The sequence below is a fragment of the Antechinus flavipes genome, chromosome 6, assembly GCF_016432865.1.
Source record: "Antechinus flavipes isolate AdamAnt ecotype Samford, QLD, Australia chromosome 6, AdamAnt_v2, whole genome shotgun sequence".
Classification (NCBI taxonomy): Eukaryota; Metazoa; Chordata; class Mammalia; order Dasyuromorphia; family Dasyuridae; genus Antechinus; species Antechinus flavipes.
The window spans coordinates 256148312-256164085 of record NC_067403.1 but is presented as its reverse complement, the minus strand read 5'-3'; the positions used below and the strand labels follow the sequence as shown (position 1 = coordinate 256164085).

General features: G+C 66.8%; 2 protein-coding genes across 2 annotated transcripts; both read left to right on the top strand.

Moving 5' to 3' along the window:
- The first annotated feature begins 1078 nt into the window (after window positions 1-1078).
- On the top strand, window positions 1079-11958 carry MAP3K11 (mitogen-activated protein kinase kinase kinase 11). Its single transcript, XM_051964347.1, has 10 exons — window positions 1079-1940; window positions 6335-6515; window positions 6595-6743; window positions 6858-7033; window positions 7675-7918; window positions 8221-8334; window positions 8682-8817; window positions 8907-8998; window positions 10163-10522; window positions 10783-11958. The coding sequence occupies exons 1-10, from the start codon at window positions 1223-1225 to the stop codon at window positions 11121-11123; spliced, it is 2511 nt and encodes an 836-aa protein (XP_051820307.1). The 5' UTR covers window positions 1079-1222; the 3' UTR covers window positions 11124-11958.
- Window positions 11959-12049: 91 nt separating this feature from the next.
- On the top strand, window positions 12050-15560 carry KCNK7 (potassium two pore domain channel subfamily K member 7). Its single transcript, XM_051964348.1, has 3 exons — window positions 12050-12974; window positions 14229-14621; window positions 15170-15560. Exons 1-3 carry the CDS (start codon window positions 12665-12667, stop codon window positions 15397-15399), a joined length of 933 nt encoding a protein of 310 aa, XP_051820308.1. The 5' UTR covers window positions 12050-12664; the 3' UTR covers window positions 15400-15560.
- The last annotated feature ends 214 nt before the right edge of the window (window positions 15561-15774 follow it).

Here is a 15774-nt window from a genome sequence, read left to right as displayed (position 1 = left end):
AAGGGATACCCGCTGTGATAAACTTCTCTGGGCCTCAGTTTCTCTGTATGTCAAATAAGAGGGTCAGGTCTATCCTTTCTAGGTGTAGCTGGCTGACGCTAAAAAGATGAGGAGCAACGGCTTACTAGCGGAGAATTCGGCGCATGCGTAGATGCCGAAAGCCTGGGCTCAGACGATTTGAGGGCGGGACCAGGCAAGCAACAGTTCCTTGATGGGATTGCTGAGGCGCATGCGCAGAGCCGAGCCGGCGGACACCCCCCCTCCCCCTCCCCCAGCTTAAACGAGAGCCGGTTGACTATTGGTTTACAGAGTAGAAGTGACATGCACCTTCGCCAATGGAAAGAAACGCCCAAACGCCTAAGATCTCGGAGCTGGGGTAGGAGGGAGGTATCTCCGCACACCCCCCCACTTCTGTGGCCCTGAGGGATGGGTGACGTCATTGGGATGAGCCGCTAGAGTCGTCTCCGTTTTTTTTAAGATCCCGGCCCAGACCCGGCTAGCGCCTAGGCCGAAAGTTCTTGGGACAGACAGAAATAGGCGAGTGCAGATGGCGTCAACTTTCTTAAAGAGACAGGCACTCCTTCGCGAGCAGAGGAGGTGGCGGGTGACGCCGCTTCGGCCCCGCTCTCCGAAGGTTCGAAGGAGCCCTGTAAGAGGGCGAGAGCTGTGCCGGGGGCTCGGAGGGGCGCGGAGGGGCTCGCGCTCGGGCTCGGCCGTCGCCATCGCAAAAGTGCGCTCCCGCCGCTTCGCCGCCTCAGTTTCCCCGAGGGTCCCCCAGGAGAGCGCGCGCGAGGCAGTGTGCGGCTGGGGACGACCGCGCGGGTTCCCCAGAGGCGGGCGCGGGGCTCGGGGTCCCCCGGCCAGGGCCGCCCCGCGGGGCCAGCGTCATCTGATGCTGTTTCCTGCAGGAGGGAGAAGAGCGGAAAAAAGCGAAACTCCTCCCCCGCCGCCGCCGCCTCCCGCCCGGGGCCAAAGTACAAAGAGAGCTCGGAGGGAGCAGGAGGGAGCGCGGCCGGGGCGCCCAGGAGGAGGAGGAAGGAGAGCCAGGTCTGGCCGAGGCCCCCATGCTCCCCCGGCGGCGCCCCCGGCCGCTCCGCCCCTGACCTGGCCCCAGGCCCCCGGGGGCCCCAGCCCGCCATGCGGGGGCCCCCAGGGCAGCGGTCGGGGCTTCCCTGGGCCTCGGTTTCCCCCTCCGCCGCAATGAGGCGCCTGTTTTAGCCCGATGAGCCCCCCCAGAATGGAGCCGCTGAAGAACCTGCTCCTCAAGAGCCCCCTGGGGACGTGGAGCGGCGGGGGGCGGGCCGAGGGCGCCCCCAAGACCGCCTACTCCAACCCGGTATGGACAGCGCTCTTCGACTACGAGGCGAGCGGCCGCGACGAGCTGACGCTGCGCAAAGGGGACCGGGTGGAGGTGCTGTCCCGGGACGCGGCCATCTCCGGGGACGAGGGCTGGTGGGCGGGCAAGGTGGGCGACCAGGTGGGCATCTTCCCGTCCAACTACGTGTCCCGGGGCAGCCCCCCGCAGCCCGAGGTGGCCCGCTTCCAGGAGCTGCGCCTGGAGGAGGTGATCGGGGTGGGCGGCTTCGGCAAGGTGTACCGGGGCAGCTGGAGGGGCGAGCTGGTGGCCGTCAAGGCCGCCCGCCAGGACCCCGACGAGGACATCAGCGTGACGGCCGAAAGCGTCCGCCAAGAGGCTCGCCTCTTCGCCATGCTGGCGCACCCCAACATCATCGCGCTCAAGGCCGTGTGCCTGGAGGAGCCCAACCTGTGCCTGGTGATGGAGTACGCCGCAGGAGGCCCCCTCAGCCGGGCGCTGGCCGGCCGCCGGGTCCCCCCTCACGTGCTGGTCAACTGGGGGGTGCAGATAGCCCGGGGGATGCACTACCTCCACTGTGAGGCTCTGGTGCCCGTCATCCACCGGGACCTCAAGTCCAACAACAGTGAGTAACGCGGACTCCCCTTCCCGCAGTGCGGCCGGCCCCTGGCCCACCTCAGGGTCCCCTCCCGGCCTGTTAGCCAGGACAGTCAGGAGTAGGGCAGGATGTCGGCAGCCCTGGCCGCCTTTCTCCTGGAGGTGCAAGGCAAAGGGCTGGGCGCCTCTCTTTCCTGCCTTTTAAGGGGCGATGTTCCCTCTGATGTTAGCAGGGCACCGGTGGCCCCATTTACAGATGAGAAAACTGAGGTGGAGAGGGGACTCGTTTGGCTCCCAATGTTTCCAGGGTCGAAGCCTGGCTTCAGAAACCCGGGCTTGTCACTGCAGGCTCCAGATCAGAGAAGGGACTAGAGTGCAACGCCCTCCTCCTCTCCGGGAACCGGGTCCGGAGAGAGGAAGGGACTGGGTTTCCCAGGAGTGCTCGGGGCCTTAGCTGACGAGAGTGGCGCTGTCGCGGGGGGCTCCTGGGAGGAACGGCCGGTCTGGCTCCCAAGCCCGGCCTTCCCGGCTCCATTGGGTACCTTAAGGCCCAGGGAGCCTCCTCCGCCCTTGCTGCCACGAGCAAACACTGACCTGGAGCAAGGCAACCCCCAGCTAAAGATGGGGGGCCTCAAATCAGTATCTGTTTCCCCGGAGAGTCCGGCCTCCACCCAAAAGTCTCAGCCTCTGACTGCCCGTTGGAAGCTTTGTAAACGATGTTTGGCTGACTTGGGCGTTGAAAGAGAGCCCCCAGTGCAGCCTCATCCATCTTTCTGTCCCCTCCAGGAAGCCTTCCCTGAGCACTTCAGCCCGCAGTGCTCCCTCCTTCCCTCCTCCCACCCGCAGTGACATCTGGTCCATCCCTGTCCTGTTTGTCCCGACACCATTCGCTGTCCCAGCTTATTTGCCAGATTCTGCTCCCAGAGGGCAGGAAACTGGGCCGTCCCCCACCAGTGCCCCGGATAAATAAGCAGTTATTTCTCCATTTCCCCCCCAAAATTGTTTCGAAGGGCACCGGTCCAGAAGGCCGGAGAATAAATCCTTGTCCGTCTGGCCGGTGGTTTGACCCGTCAGGGAGGTCGCTTTCTCCCAATGTCCTGGACTGAACGGGAGAGATCAGGTTCAGTGACTGCCGAGGTCCGTCCCCACCAGGGCTGAGAGGCTGTTGCATTCTGGGCCCTGCCCTCGGTCCACCCGGGAGAGTGGGGAAGGGACGCTGACCCTCCCGGCGCATCGGGGGATGAACTTGGGCCGGGGGAAGCCTCAGAGAAGGAAGGTCTTGAGGTGGGACCTGGCCAAAGAAAGGAGGGAGAGTTTTTCAGACGGCAGAAGCTCAGGGGAGGAAGGACCGGGGCCCTGGGTCAAGACTGAGGACTGATCGTTTCTGGAGGGCTTCGAGTGCCAGGCTGGGGAGTTGGGCAGCACTGAAGGTGTGAGGGGGCCCGGCAGGGAGCAGAGGGAGCCCCTGGGCCTCCTGAGGGGAGTTCTGTGTCCCCCTCCTCATCACTACAGCGCAGGCGAGTAGACGGGGCAGCCCCCGCTGGACTCCAAAGTCAGTGTCTGTATTTAGCCGCACAAAGCAAGGCTGGCTTTGGGCCTCCACGAGCCTCGCTTCTCCCCGCCTTCAGAGGGTCCCCTGTGCCTCGAGCCTGTGTCCTCTGGGCGCAGAGCATCCAGCCTCCTCCCACTTCTAGCTTCTTAGACTGGTGGGAAGGGCCCCTGTTCTCCCTGCCACCCCCAGAAGCCAGGCGGGCTGCTCCCCTAGCCCTTCTCCCCGGCGGGCCGGGGGGGGATTCCCCTGTAAGCTGGACCCCTGGCTGGGGGAGGGGAATCCTGGCTTCTGTTTTTCCTCCCTTCTCTTTACAGAGAAAATGGAACAATAGCCTGAGCCCCCACTCCCCGCCCTCCCTGCTACTTCCTGCGTTTCCTGAACGGGCTTCCTGTCCCTGCCCTGGCCTCCCCTCTCCCTCTCCAGGCACAGCTGGCTGCGGGGGTGGTTAGACTGGGGGGAGTTGGGAGGAGTACCCTCCCCCCCAGGCAAACCCCCTCTGGATGGGATGCCGAGCCCCGGTTTGGCCCCTGTGACCTGGGCACCTTGGGCCTCTGGCCTCCCAGAGCTTGGGCATCCCGCCTCCTTCCAGACTCCTTGGTCCTGGGCCCAGGAGTCCTGAGTGCACTGGGGCGGGGGGGGATCCCTATCCTGGAGGTGGGGGGGACATGGTAGAAAACAATGGACTGATTTTCCTGTGGCGGCCTGGACAATGGGGTCCTTGTGAGCCTCGGCCGGGGGAGAGGAGGGAGGGAATTCTCCAGGCCCACGAGTCACAGGACCAGCTCTCCAGGGCCCCAGCCCGGGCCGGACCTGCTCCCCTCACCCCCCGACTTTCCCAGAAGGGCCCTGCTGTCCCGACTGAGGTTGCTCAGAAAGGGGAAGCTGGGAGGACCAGGAAGGGAGGGGAAGAAGTCTGTTCGGGGCCCATGGAGCTGGGAGACCACAGAGGCCACGTCGAGGCTCTGGAAGCAGGGAGGAACCGGGCCGGGCCCGGGGAGCTGGCTCATGAGCAGCTCAGAAAGGCTGAGCCCTTAGCCATTCCTGGCTAACCATGACTCTGGGCCTCAGTTTCCTGATCTGTCAAGTGAGAGGGCTCCAGTCCATTCAATTCAGTGAAAAGTTTATTAAATGCCTGCTAGGTGCCGAGCACTGGAACCGATGGGATAGAAAACGAAATGATTCGTGTTCTCTGGGAACGTTCGTTCCTTGGGGGGGGGGGGGGGGGGGGGGGGGGGCTGGACTCCAGCGGCCTTCCAGCCCCGAGCCTGCGGCTGTGACATTCCCCTGCCTCCCTGGAGACGGAGGACACACGGGGCCCGGCCGCCAGCCTCAGGTAGAGGGGAGGATGTCGCAAGTCAGGGGTCACAACCGGGCAGCGGAGGCACCTTGGAGGCCATCGCTTCTAGTCCCCGTGCCCCAGGCAGCCAGTCGCGGTGGGCGCGCGCCCCCTGCCCGCTCCGGGCTCCCTCAGTGACTGGCAGAGCCCTCCAGCTGGCCCGTCTCTGCTTGTGGGGGGAGTGAGGGTGGGTAGGTGGGATTAAGTCATGTGGTCACGTGGTTCAGTAAGAGGCCACTTGGCCCGCCCCACCCTCCCTACTTTTGAAACTGGAGGGGGGGAGGGGGGGGCTGCCCAGAGGATGGGAGAGCAGCCAGAAGGAAAGTGTGAGGGGCAAGGTCCAGAAGTGCCCATCTCGTCCGGCCCCCTCGTTACAGGCTAGGAAACTGAGGCCCAGGGAGAGGGGATTGGCCCAAGACTCCCAACTGGGGAGCATCTTCAGAGATTTGAACTCTGAGCCAAGGCCCCTCCCACAGTACCTGGCAGGGCACAGGGGGAGGGCGGGGCCAGGCCCAGGAGGAAACAGGAAATGAAATGAAGAAGCAGAAAGGAATCCCCCTCGGCTCCCCCCTCCCCCAGGCCCGATTCCCTCCCAGCTCCAGGCTGGGGGTGAGGGAAGCCTGGGTCCAAAATCCTCCCGAGGACCCGCCCTGGCGGGGGCCGAGCCCTAGGCCGCTTACGGCCTCAGTCCCATCATCCGTAAAACGGGAACCCCGGGCCGGTGCTGGCGTCACAGATCACGGGCCGAGTTTTGGGCTCCCCTCTTCCCAAGCTGCCATGGTGGGCTCTGGCTCAGCCCCTCAGGGAGCGGGGGCGCCCCTCCCCCTGCTGAGCCCTCTGTTCATGTCCCATTGGTGGCTGGAAACAATCCCGGGAGGGAGGGGCCCCGTCCCCATTGTCTAGGTTAGGAAACAGGCCCAGAGAGGTTTGGGCTTGCCCGGTGTCACACAGCAAGTGTCTGGGGCAGAACCTGAAGTCTCCTTTCCCTGACTCCAGGCCCCCCTGGGGGAGCACCTAGTTCAGGCCCCTCCCATTCCATTTTGGAGATGTGGAAACTAAGGCCCAGAGAAGGGCCCAGGGTCCCACTAGCATGTACCAGAATTGAGAGGGAAGGTTGGAGGGGCAAAGGACAGATTGGAGAGGAGGAGGATACGGACGGCTGGAGGGTCTGGGGGCACAGAGGGGAAGCCGGGGGCCTCCAGCTGTGGAAGGCTGAGGCCAGATGCTTGGGGGCAGGAGACGGCAGAATTGCTGCTGGTCCAGTTTGGGGTCAGACTGGTCTCTCCCAGGGCAGTGGCCGGGGAGGGAAGACCCTAGGGAGCTGGAGGTGGCGGCCATCGCAACTATTTCCGCCTGGTGCTCGCTGGTCTGAGCTTCTGCATCAATTACCCCCCCCCCCCCCAGTCTGACACTGCCCCCCAGGAAGAGCCCGAGGAAGGCTCTTCCATGCCCGGCTCTCCCCGCCCCCCCCAAGCTTGCTGGGATGTGCCCTGGGACCAGCCCTAACTGGGCCTCTCCTGTTGCCTCCCCCCAGTCCTGCTGCTGCAGCCCGTGGAGGGGGACGATGTGGAGCACAAGACCCTGAAGATCACCGACTTCGGCCTGGCCCGCGAGTGGCACAAGACCACTCAGATGAGCGCGGCGGGCACCTACGCCTGGATGGCCCCCGAAGTCATCAAGGCTTCCACCTTCTCCAAGGGCAGCGATGTCTGGAGGTCTGGGGCCCCACCCAGGGGGGAGGGGGGAGCGGAGGCTCGGCGGGTGGGGGGCTGACGGCTGTTCTCCGACCTGCAGCTTTGGGGTGCTGCTGTGGGAACTGCTGACCGGAGAAGTGCCTTACCGCGGCATCGACGGCCTGGCCGTGGCCTACGGAGTCGCCGTGAACAAGCTGACGCTGCCCATCCCCTCCACCTGTCCCGAGCCCTTTGCGCAGCTCATGGCCGGTAAGAGACCCGAAGATGCGAGGCGGGGGGGGCTGACTGTGAGAGAGAAGGCTTTGGGGAGGGCGGCAAGAAGCGGGGCTACACAATGTCCCCCCCTTCTCTCCTCCCCCCAAGACTGCTGGGCACAGGACCCCCACCGCCGGCCCGACTTCTCTGTCATCTTGCAACAGCTGTCGGCCCTGGAAGCCCAGGTGTTGCGGGAAATGCCCCGGGACTCCTTCCACTCCATGCAGGATGGCTGGAAGCGAGAGATCCAGGGTCTCTTCGACGAGATCCGAGCAAAGGAAAAGGTGCCGTCCCCCTGAAGGGGTGGGGAGAGCCTGCTTTTGGAGCCAGGTTTTATCTCCAAGTCACTTGTCCCTGCTGTGCAGGAGGCTGGGGACAGGACACCTGGGTCCCTGGAAAAGAGGTGGGGGGGCCTAGAAGTGGGGGTGATGAGGTTTCTGGCCAGGACAGGGTTGGGGTTCTCAGAGCAGGGCTCCCCAGCAGGGAGGAGACTAGGGGAGCTCCTGGCCTGAGGCTGGCGGGAGCCTAGGAGCCTACGGGGCAGGAACAAGAGACCCGGGCTGCCAGCGACCTGGAGTGGAGGACATCCCCGGGGCTCCGGAGCCACAGGACCTGGGCCAAATGCGGGACCCTGGCTAGACCAGGCACCCTCGCCCTTAGCTTCCTTCCTAGAAAATGAGGGCTTCTCTGAGCCTGGCTGGGGAGCCGGACAGGGGAAGCTGGTTTTCTGGGGGGGAAGGGGGGGGACACCTCTGGGGGGCGGGACTCCAGAGTCCAGGGGGCAGGAGTTCTCCTGGGGATGAGACTTCCGGAGCCTCCTAGAGCGGGGCGGGGCTCTCTCGAGGATGGGGCAGCGGAGACCTGGGAGGGCGTTGCCCTTGGGGCGGGACCCAGAGCCTAACGCCCCGCCCCTCCCCGCCCCCAGGAGCTGCTGAGCCGGGAGGAGGAGCTGACCCGGGCGGCGCGGGAGCAGCGCTCTCAGGCCGAGCAGCTGAGGCGGCGCGAGCACCTGCTGGCGCAGTGGGAGCTGGAGGTGTTCGAGCGCGAGCTGACCCTGCTCCTGCAGCAAGTGGACCGAGAGCGGCCGCACGTGCGCCGCCGCCGGGGCACCTTCAAGCGCAGCAAGCTGCGGGCGCGGGACGGCGGCGAGCGCATCAGCATGCCTCTGGGTGAGGAGGCGGGGCTCTTTGCATGTCACCCCGTGAGTGGCTCCTGGCGGAGGGAGGCGGGGTCCGAGAGCCGCTTGTTTGCATGCCGCCCCGTCAGTGGCTCTTGATGGAGGAAGGGGTGGGGCTTCCTGGAGCGGGCGGGACCTAAAAGTTTATTTGCAAGCTGCCCCGTGAGTGGGTGGGGGCGGGGCCCAGTGAGCGCTCGTTTGCATGTTGCCCCGTGATTGGCTGCAGGTGGGGCGGGGGTGGGGCAGCCAGCTTGGATCTAGGGCTATCTCCTTTCTCCCTACGACCATCCCTAGATTTCAAGCACAGGATCACCGTGCAGGCTTCTCCTGGCTTGGACCGGAGGAAAAACGTTTTTGAAGTCGGGGCCGGGGACTCGCCCACCTTCCCACGCTTCAGGGCCATCCAGTGTAAGAGACCCCTGCCTCGGGAGCCAGGTGTCCCCCTCATTGGCCAGGCCCAGTTCTCCCTTTCCACCCAGCCAGGAATCGGGGAAGGGGCCCTCACTCTGCCACGGGGTAAACTGAGGCCCGGAGGGCCACGTGCGGGATTGCTCCGGGACTCGGGGCGGGCCGATGCCCTTCTCCCGCTCCGGTGTCTCTGCTGGGGCCCCGGCTTCTCCCTCCTGCCCGGCAGCCTTCCAAATCCCCGGCCACCTGTAGGGGGCGCCCCGAGCTGCCGGGCCTGCTCCTGGGGGTCCTGCTGCTCAGCCCGCGAGGGCCGGCGCCCGACACTCGGTCCCCTCCTCTCTCCTCAGTGGAACCCGCGGACACAGGACAGGTTTGGGGTCGCCAATCCCCGCGCCGCCTGGAAGACTCGGGAAGTGGGGAGCGCCGCCAGTGCTGGGCCTGGGGGCCCGGTTCCCCCAAGCCAGGGGAGGCTCAGAATGGGAGGTGAGTGTCCCGAGGCGGCTCCGGGCTTCCACCTGCCCCGCCCTCTTCCCGGTTTCCGCCGCTCACCTCTGCTCCCCTCCCCTCCCCAGGAGACGGTCCCGAATGGACGAGACCACCTGGTACCTGGACTCCAATGACCCATCCCCCCTGGGGTCCCCATCCACGCCTCCCACGCTTAATGGTGAGTGTCCCGGAGGCCGGGCGCGGCCTCCCCCTGCAGGAGGGGCTCGGGCCCCACTAAACTGCCTTGGCGGGTCCTGGATTCTGATCCCTGCTGGAGCCTGGGGACGACTGAGGGGGCGGGGACACAGTGTCCCCACGAGGACGGCTCGGGCGCCTGGCTGTGTGCCCGGGTCGGTGCCAACGTGCATCAGACTCAAGCCCTCCATCGGGGGAGGAGCTAGCTGGCCCCTGGCAGCGGAGGGATGAGGGAGCAAGACCCCAAGGGTCCTAAGGGGCAGAAGGTGATTCGGGCCCGCGTGTCAGAGGGGCCCCTCGGGTGCCGGCTCCGGCCTCCCTGCCGGCAGTACCCACGTCCTCTCCTTACACGTGCTCCCCGAGCGTAGCCTGGTCCCGAGGATTAGCTCGGTGCCCCCCGGGGAGCCTCCGTGAGACCGTGTGCGCTTCTGCGTTTAAATGGGGTGTTTCCGAGTAACGTGGCGCTCTCGGAGGCAGGAACTCTCGGGTCTGCAGCGGGCGCCTGCTGTGCTGGAGGCCCGGGTGCCAGAGAGGGAGGAGGGGCGGGGGGAGGGGCTGGGTCGGGCCTGCCCTGGAAGACACAGGAGGCCGCCTGAGGCAGAGAAGGCAGAGCCCCCGCCCACACCCTCCCGGAGGGCTCTCCGTGCTCCCAGGACTCGCGTGTTCACAGACACGGTCGGTGCTGGGCTGCCCAGGAAGGACTTCCTGCAGGAGCTGGGGGGCTCAGGGGTCAGCAGGGGCATTTCCTCGCTCAGTCTCTCCAGTGATTCAGTCAGGTCCGTTGAACTTAACCAGCATTTATTAAATACCCACTGTATGCCAGGCATGACGATAGTTCCTGGGAACCCGAGACAAAAACGAACCCCCTCCGCTTCTATTGGAAGGAAATGATGTGCAGGGAGAAGGGAATAGCCCTGGTGTTGGGGGGAGGGGACCAGGACCTGAAGGGAGCCCCTGAGCCCTCGCGTGCAGATGGGACCGGGCAGTGAGTCAGAGCCAACCCCCGGAAACAGACCTTGGAGCACAGGGGCCCAGCCTCCGCTGCCGCAGTGCCGGGGCCTGGAGCGGGCGGCAGTGGGCAGGGAGGAGCCTTCCCCAGCCCAAGGCCTTCTCTGAGGGGAGCGGCCATTCTGTGCTTCCTCCTCAGGTGACATCCGCCCCCCGGAGCCGGAGGAGCCGCGCCGCCCGAGCCCCTCGGACCGCAGCGGGACCCCCAAGATCATCCAGCGGGCCCTGCTCCGGGGAACAGCTCTGTTGGCCTCCCTGGGCCTGGGCCGGGACCTGCAGCAGGCTGGCAGCGGAGCCCGAGACAAGGGAGACGCCACCCCCGAAGAGGCGTCGTCCCCCCCCTCTCCTCTCATTCGCTTTTCTCCCAAAACTCCGGATGCCCCGCCCTCTCCAGCGAGCCCGGACCCTGAGGCACCTCCCAGCCCCCCTCTGCTTGACCTGGGAACCCCCGGGGGGCAGCCCTTTGCCAAAAGCCCCCGTCGAGAAGAAGAGACACGGGGTAAGACGTCCCAGCCCCAGGGAAGCGGCTGCCAGAGGGAGGGGGGACTTGGAACCTAGAACGAGACCTTAGGATGGGGGGGTGGGAGGGGTCTAGAGGGAGTCGCAGAACATCAGAACACGGTGGGATGGGGGCCCGTGAGGGTCTTGCCCCCCGCCTCCCTGTGGGAGCTGCTGTTGCCTTGGGGTGAGGCAACCTGGGCCAGCCTGGGGGGAGCAGCCCTCGGGCGCCTCCATTAAGCTTCTTGGCTTTCCTTGCAGGTGGGGCTGTGTCCCCCCCTCCCGGGGCCTTCCGTTCCCCCCCTGGCACCCCCCGGTCCCCGACGCTGGGCCTCATCGGCAGGCCCCGGCCTTCACCCCTCCGGAGCCGCATCGACCCCTGGAGTTTTGTGTCCACTGGACCCCGGCCGTCCCCACTTCCGTCCCCACAGCCTGCCCCCCGCCGAGCCCCTTGGACCCTGTTCCCAGACTCGGACCCCTTCCGGGACCCCCCACCTTTCAACCCTTTTGGCCCAGAGTCGCCCCAGAACAGCAGAGCCCAGACCAAAGACATGGGGGGTCAGGCTCCTTGGGGAGCCACAGAGCCAGAGGGGAGCCCCTGAGCGAGGGGGGCAAGGTGTACCCCACAGTGAGGTGGGAGTGTCTCGGCGCCTTTCGGGGAGGTGGATGCCCCCCGGGGGACCTTCAGCCAGAGGGAGGCCCTCTCCAGGAGCCACTGTATACACTGGAAAAGGAGAAAGGGGCCAGACCCCACAAAGGCCACTAGATCCACGGGGCTGATGGCCCCTGCCTTCTCTTTCCCCCGGTCCCTCCGGAAGGGACTGAGCAGTCTCTCGGAGCGCGGGCCCGTTGGCAGCTGCCTCAGTTTCTCCCAGAGGCTCTGGGTTCTCCTCCAAGGTGGCCCTTTTCTTTAGAGGGGAGCGCAGAAGATGGGGATGAAGCCTCCCTGCCCTGGAACACTACGCTGCACCTGAAGCCTTAACACTGGACACTGGGGGGAGTCCGGAGGGTGGTTGGGGGCGCCCCTGCCTCTCCCAGCCCCCTGCAGAGGTCCCCAAGGGGCCTCCGGAGCCATCCCCTTGCCCCTCTTCTTCCCCCCGGGGCTCAACACTGTAACTGGCTGGTTTGGGGGGTGCCAGAACCTGTCTCAGGGAATCACTGTCCACCCTTTCCCCGGCCTTGGGGGGGGGGGGAAGCAGGGAGTGCAAAGTCACGTGGTTGTGGCCCCTGGGGAGGGAGGCGCGGGACTGGGCTGTCCGGGAGGAGCCAAGGGGCCCTTGGGAGCGTGTCCCCCCGTGTTTCCCCACCCCAGTGGTCCAGGGGACACAGCCGAGGGCTTCCCGTGGGGGCTCGGCACCAAACACTCCACCCCCAGCCCCGGTCTGCAGGTCACGGCCTCGAGTGCTACTGAAACCAAATAAACTCTTCAGCTGTCTACACAGGCTCGGCTTTTTCCTCTGACCCCCAGAGAGGATTCTGGGAGTAACTGGTATTTGGCCTCTGTCCGAGACACCATCAACCCACCGAGAGTGAGGGCCCAGTGAGCCGTCCTGCCCTCGGGAGGTTCCGTTGGGGAAGACCCTCCCCATAACTCATCAGATGGAGGGTTACACCCTAAGCCAAGGGGGATGGGGGAGCACCCCACTGAGGGCTCGGGGAAAGGAGCCCCTAGGAGGGACGGCAGTGAGGGCTTGGGAAGGCGCTCCCAGCAGAGGAGCCAAGTGGGGGGCGGCAAAAGCACCGGGGGCTTCGTGCCGGGCCTTATGGTCCGGGGACCTGGAGCCTCTATAAAGTGAGGGAGGATGGGGACCCAGGCAATCTAGCCAAGCTTGTGGCTGCTGCAGGGGCCTCGGCCCTCCCGCCTCCTGGGGCTGGACACGGGGCCACCCGAGAATGTGGGCATGGGGGGAGGCAGGAGGAGGGGGCAGGAGCCGTGGGTCCCGCCACTGGCAGCGCCCGCCCCTGTGCCCCTTGCAGATGCTTGGCTGTTCCCAGGGTGGTTCCCTTCCCTCCTCTCCCCAGCCCACACACGTGCAGCCTCAGGCTCCTCCCTTAGCCCGGACGCTCATCCCCGGCCGCCCCACACAGGGCACTGCCCTGGTCCCCGGAGCCCGTTTCTGGGCCCCCACTCTCGGCCCTGCCCATGGGGCCCGGGGCCCGCTTCTGGCTGCTGCTGGCCTGCTACCTGGCCTTTGTGCTGCTGGGCTCCGCCGTGTTCATGGCCACCGAGGGGCCCCCCGAGCGCCGGCTCCGGGAGCAGCTGCTGGGCCACCTGGCCGCCTTCCAGGAAGACCACCGGGGCTGCCTGCCCCCCTGGAGGCTGGAGGGGCTGCTGGAGGCGGTGCTTCAAGCCCAGGCCTCCGGGGTCTCCGCCCTGGGCAACGTCACCGGGAACGAGAACTGGGACTTTGCTTCCGCCCTGTTCTTCGCCGTCAGCCTCCTCACCACCACAGGTAAGGCGCAGAGGCCGGACCCCGCGTGCTGAGGAGCCGGGGGCCAGCGCGGGGTCGTCGGCGCCCCCGGTTCCTGCGTGGGGCAGGCCCAGAGCCCCGGCTCCCAGAGCGCCTTCCAGGGGAGCGTCTCCCAGCCCTTAACGCTCCCCAACCGGTACCTCCAGTTTATCAGCCAGGGGCCCCACCCACTCCAGGCTGCTCCCTCTGGAAGCGCCCAAGGGCCGGTCCTGGCCAGAACTTCGGATTGGGGAGGGGCTTCAGGGGCGGCCCCGGGACCCTCTGGCCGACAGCCTCCCTCCGCTCGGAGCCTTCCAGGGTCGGAGGTCTCCCTGCGCCCGCTCGGCTGCGTCCGGGCCCAGTGCCCCGGGTCCCGCCCCCGGGGAGAACGTGGCCGGTTCCCTCCCCACAACTGTTCAAATATTTGAGGACGTGAGGTTCCCTGACCCCGCGCGGCCCAGGATCTCGATCCTGGCGGAAGAGGAAACAGCCTGGAGACCTTAAGGGACTTGCCCTCAGTCACACAGCCCAGTGTCTGCAGTGGGACTTGAACCCGGGCCCTCTGGACCCCAAATATTCTGCCCACGAGCCCCCGAGGGCGGAACTGCACGGTCTGGGCTCCAGGGCCGATCCCTGCATCCAGCCGGGGCAGAAGTTCTGGCGCATCGAACTGTCGGAGTCCCCTCTGCAAGGAGAGGCAAAGGGCCCGGGCCGGCCTGACCCTGCTCCGCGGGGACCCCAAGCGAGCCGGCCCCTTCTCCGGGCCTCAGTTTCCCCTCTTGTCAATCAGGAAACGGACCCAAAGTTCGGGTCTCCGAGGTTCCTCCCGGCCCAGCGGCTCCGGGCGAGCCGCGGCTCTGACGCTGAGGGGGGCGGCTCCCCCCAAACACGGGCAGCCTCGAATGCCCCAGCGTGCCTCCTTCGACCCTTGTTCTGCCCGGGCGGGAGCGACGCAAGTCACAGAGAAACCAATGACGAACCTGGGCTTAGGGGGAGGAGGGGCTGCTCCCGCAGGGAGTGAGCTCCCCATCTCCGGAGTCTCTGAGGCTTCTTGGGGAGGTCCCAGGGGACTCCGGGGTCTGCAGAGCCCCCAGTGAGGGGGCGGCACCCCCAGCGTTCCCTGAGAAAGCTCCCCGTCCCGGGCCTGGGGGAGGGGCAGCTCCCACAAGGGGGTCAGGGAGGGAGGGATGGGAGGGGCCGGCCCGGACCCCTGGGGCCGAGGGCTCAGCCTCCCCTCCCTCTCTCCCCGCGGTCCAGGTTACGGCCACGCGGCGCTGCTCTCGGACGGCGGGAAGGCCTTCTGCGTGGGCTTCGCCGGCCTGGGGCTGCCCGCGAGCCTGGTGCTGGCCACGGCCCTGTGCCAGCGCCTGCTGCGCCCGCTGCGCCGCCTGCTGAGCCGTTTGGCCGCGCGCTGCGGCCTGGCCCCCGCCCGCGTGCCCTGGCTCCAGGCGGCCCTGCTGGGGCTGACGGTGGCGACGGTCTTCGTGCTGCTCCCCACGCTGGTGTTCTGGAGCCAGGAGCCCGGCGCGAGCCCGCTGGACGCCTTCTACTTCTGCTTCATGTCGCTCAGCACCATCGGGCTGGGGGACTTCGTGCCCGGCCGCGAGCGCCACCCGGCCCTGTACTGGCTCAGCCAGCTCGCCCTCATCGGTGAGTGAGGGCCCGGGGGCACCCGCTCCCCACACCAGTCCGGGCGCCGGGACGGCCCCCAGAGCACGAGGTCCCGGGCTCCCAATCCGGAGCTCTTTCCCACGGCGAGCCCAGGGGGCAGCGAGAGCGCCCCGCGGGAGCTTCCGGGGCTGGGCTCCAAGCGGGAGCTGCTGAAGGAGGGCCGGCTCTGGGGGGCCGAGCTCCCCCAAGGGCTGCTTCAGCAGGAAGGCCCTTCCGAGCCTCAGGCGTGAAGGGGGTGACGGGAGACCCCGTACGGGCGCGGCAGCTTTCCTGGGGACGCCAGAGTGAGCGTGAGCGGCCGCTTGTCAGGGGCCCACCCGGGAGGGCCGGATCCGGCGCCTCTCCCTGAGTCCCTCTGACTGCGGCTGAGAAGGGGGCCTGCTGGGGAAGGGGAGGAGGACCGGCGGCCTCAGCGCTGCCCCCCACGGACGCAGGCCCGCTCCTGGCTAGCACCCGGGGCCAAAGGAATGGCGGGAGGCCCGGCAGCCCCGTCCCTCCTCTTCCTCATCTCTGTCCTCCTCCGCCAGGTTACCTGCTTCTGGGGCTGCTGGTTCTGCTGTCGACGCTGGAGACGGTCTCGGAGCTCAGGGAGGTCCGGGCCTTGGTGGGCTACTTCAGCCCCAGCCCCCAGAGCTCGGAGGAGGACCAAAGGGACATTGTCTCTCAGGATGCTCTGGCCCTTCGCCACTGCCCACCTCCCGGCGCCTCCCCCGCGCCCCCGGCCCCTGCCCCGGCCCAGGGCACCAGCGCTGCCTGAGAGCCCGGCGCGGCCCTCCCCGAGGTGTGGGGGGGGTGAGGGGTGAGGGGGCCGGGATGGCCAAGTCAGAAGCTGGCTGGCCCTGCAGGGCTTGGGGAGCTTCAGGGGCCGCGAATGTGTGTAAGTCTAGGGGTGTGAATAAAAGCAAGGTCTGATTCCTACCTGCCTCGGTCTCCCCCACAAGCCCCCCCAGGCCTTGGTAAAAATGCCCCAGAGTCCTCCCTGGAGGACTCTTTTGGCCAAGGCCCGGAAGTCCCGCCTGGCTAGTTTATGAAGCAGGCCACTCGGGATTATTTTCTCAACCCCTCAGTGTTTTCATCTGTAAAATGGGTTCAATGCCCCTTCCCCTCCTCCATGTGGAGCGAAGTCCTTGGG

Excerpts from the sequence above, each read along its gene's own strand:
- MAP3K11 (XM_051964347.1), top strand. The coding sequence starts at position 1,223 with ATGAGCCCCCCCAGAATGGAGCCGCTGAAGAACCTGCTCCTCAAGAGC. Across the intron at positions 7,034-7,674 it reads AGATCCGAGCAAAGGAAAAG|GAGCTGCTGAGCCGGGAGGA; the intron begins GTGCCGTCCCCC and ends CCCCGCCCCCAG. Across the intron at positions 8,999-10,162 it reads CACGCCTCCCACGCTTAATG|GTGACATCCGCCCCCCGGAG; the intron begins GTGAGTGTCCCG and ends CTTCCTCCTCAG.
- KCNK7 (XM_051964348.1), top strand. The coding sequence starts at position 12,665 with ATGGGGCCCGGGGCCCGCTTCTGGCTGCTGCTGGCCTGCTACCTGGCC. Across the intron at positions 12,975-14,228 it reads CAGCCTCCTCACCACCACAG|GTTACGGCCACGCGGCGCTG; the intron begins GTAAGGCGCAGA and ends CCCGCGGTCCAG. Across the intron at positions 14,622-15,169 it reads CAGCCAGCTCGCCCTCATCG|GTTACCTGCTTCTGGGGCTG; the intron begins GTGAGTGAGGGC and ends CTCCTCCGCCAG.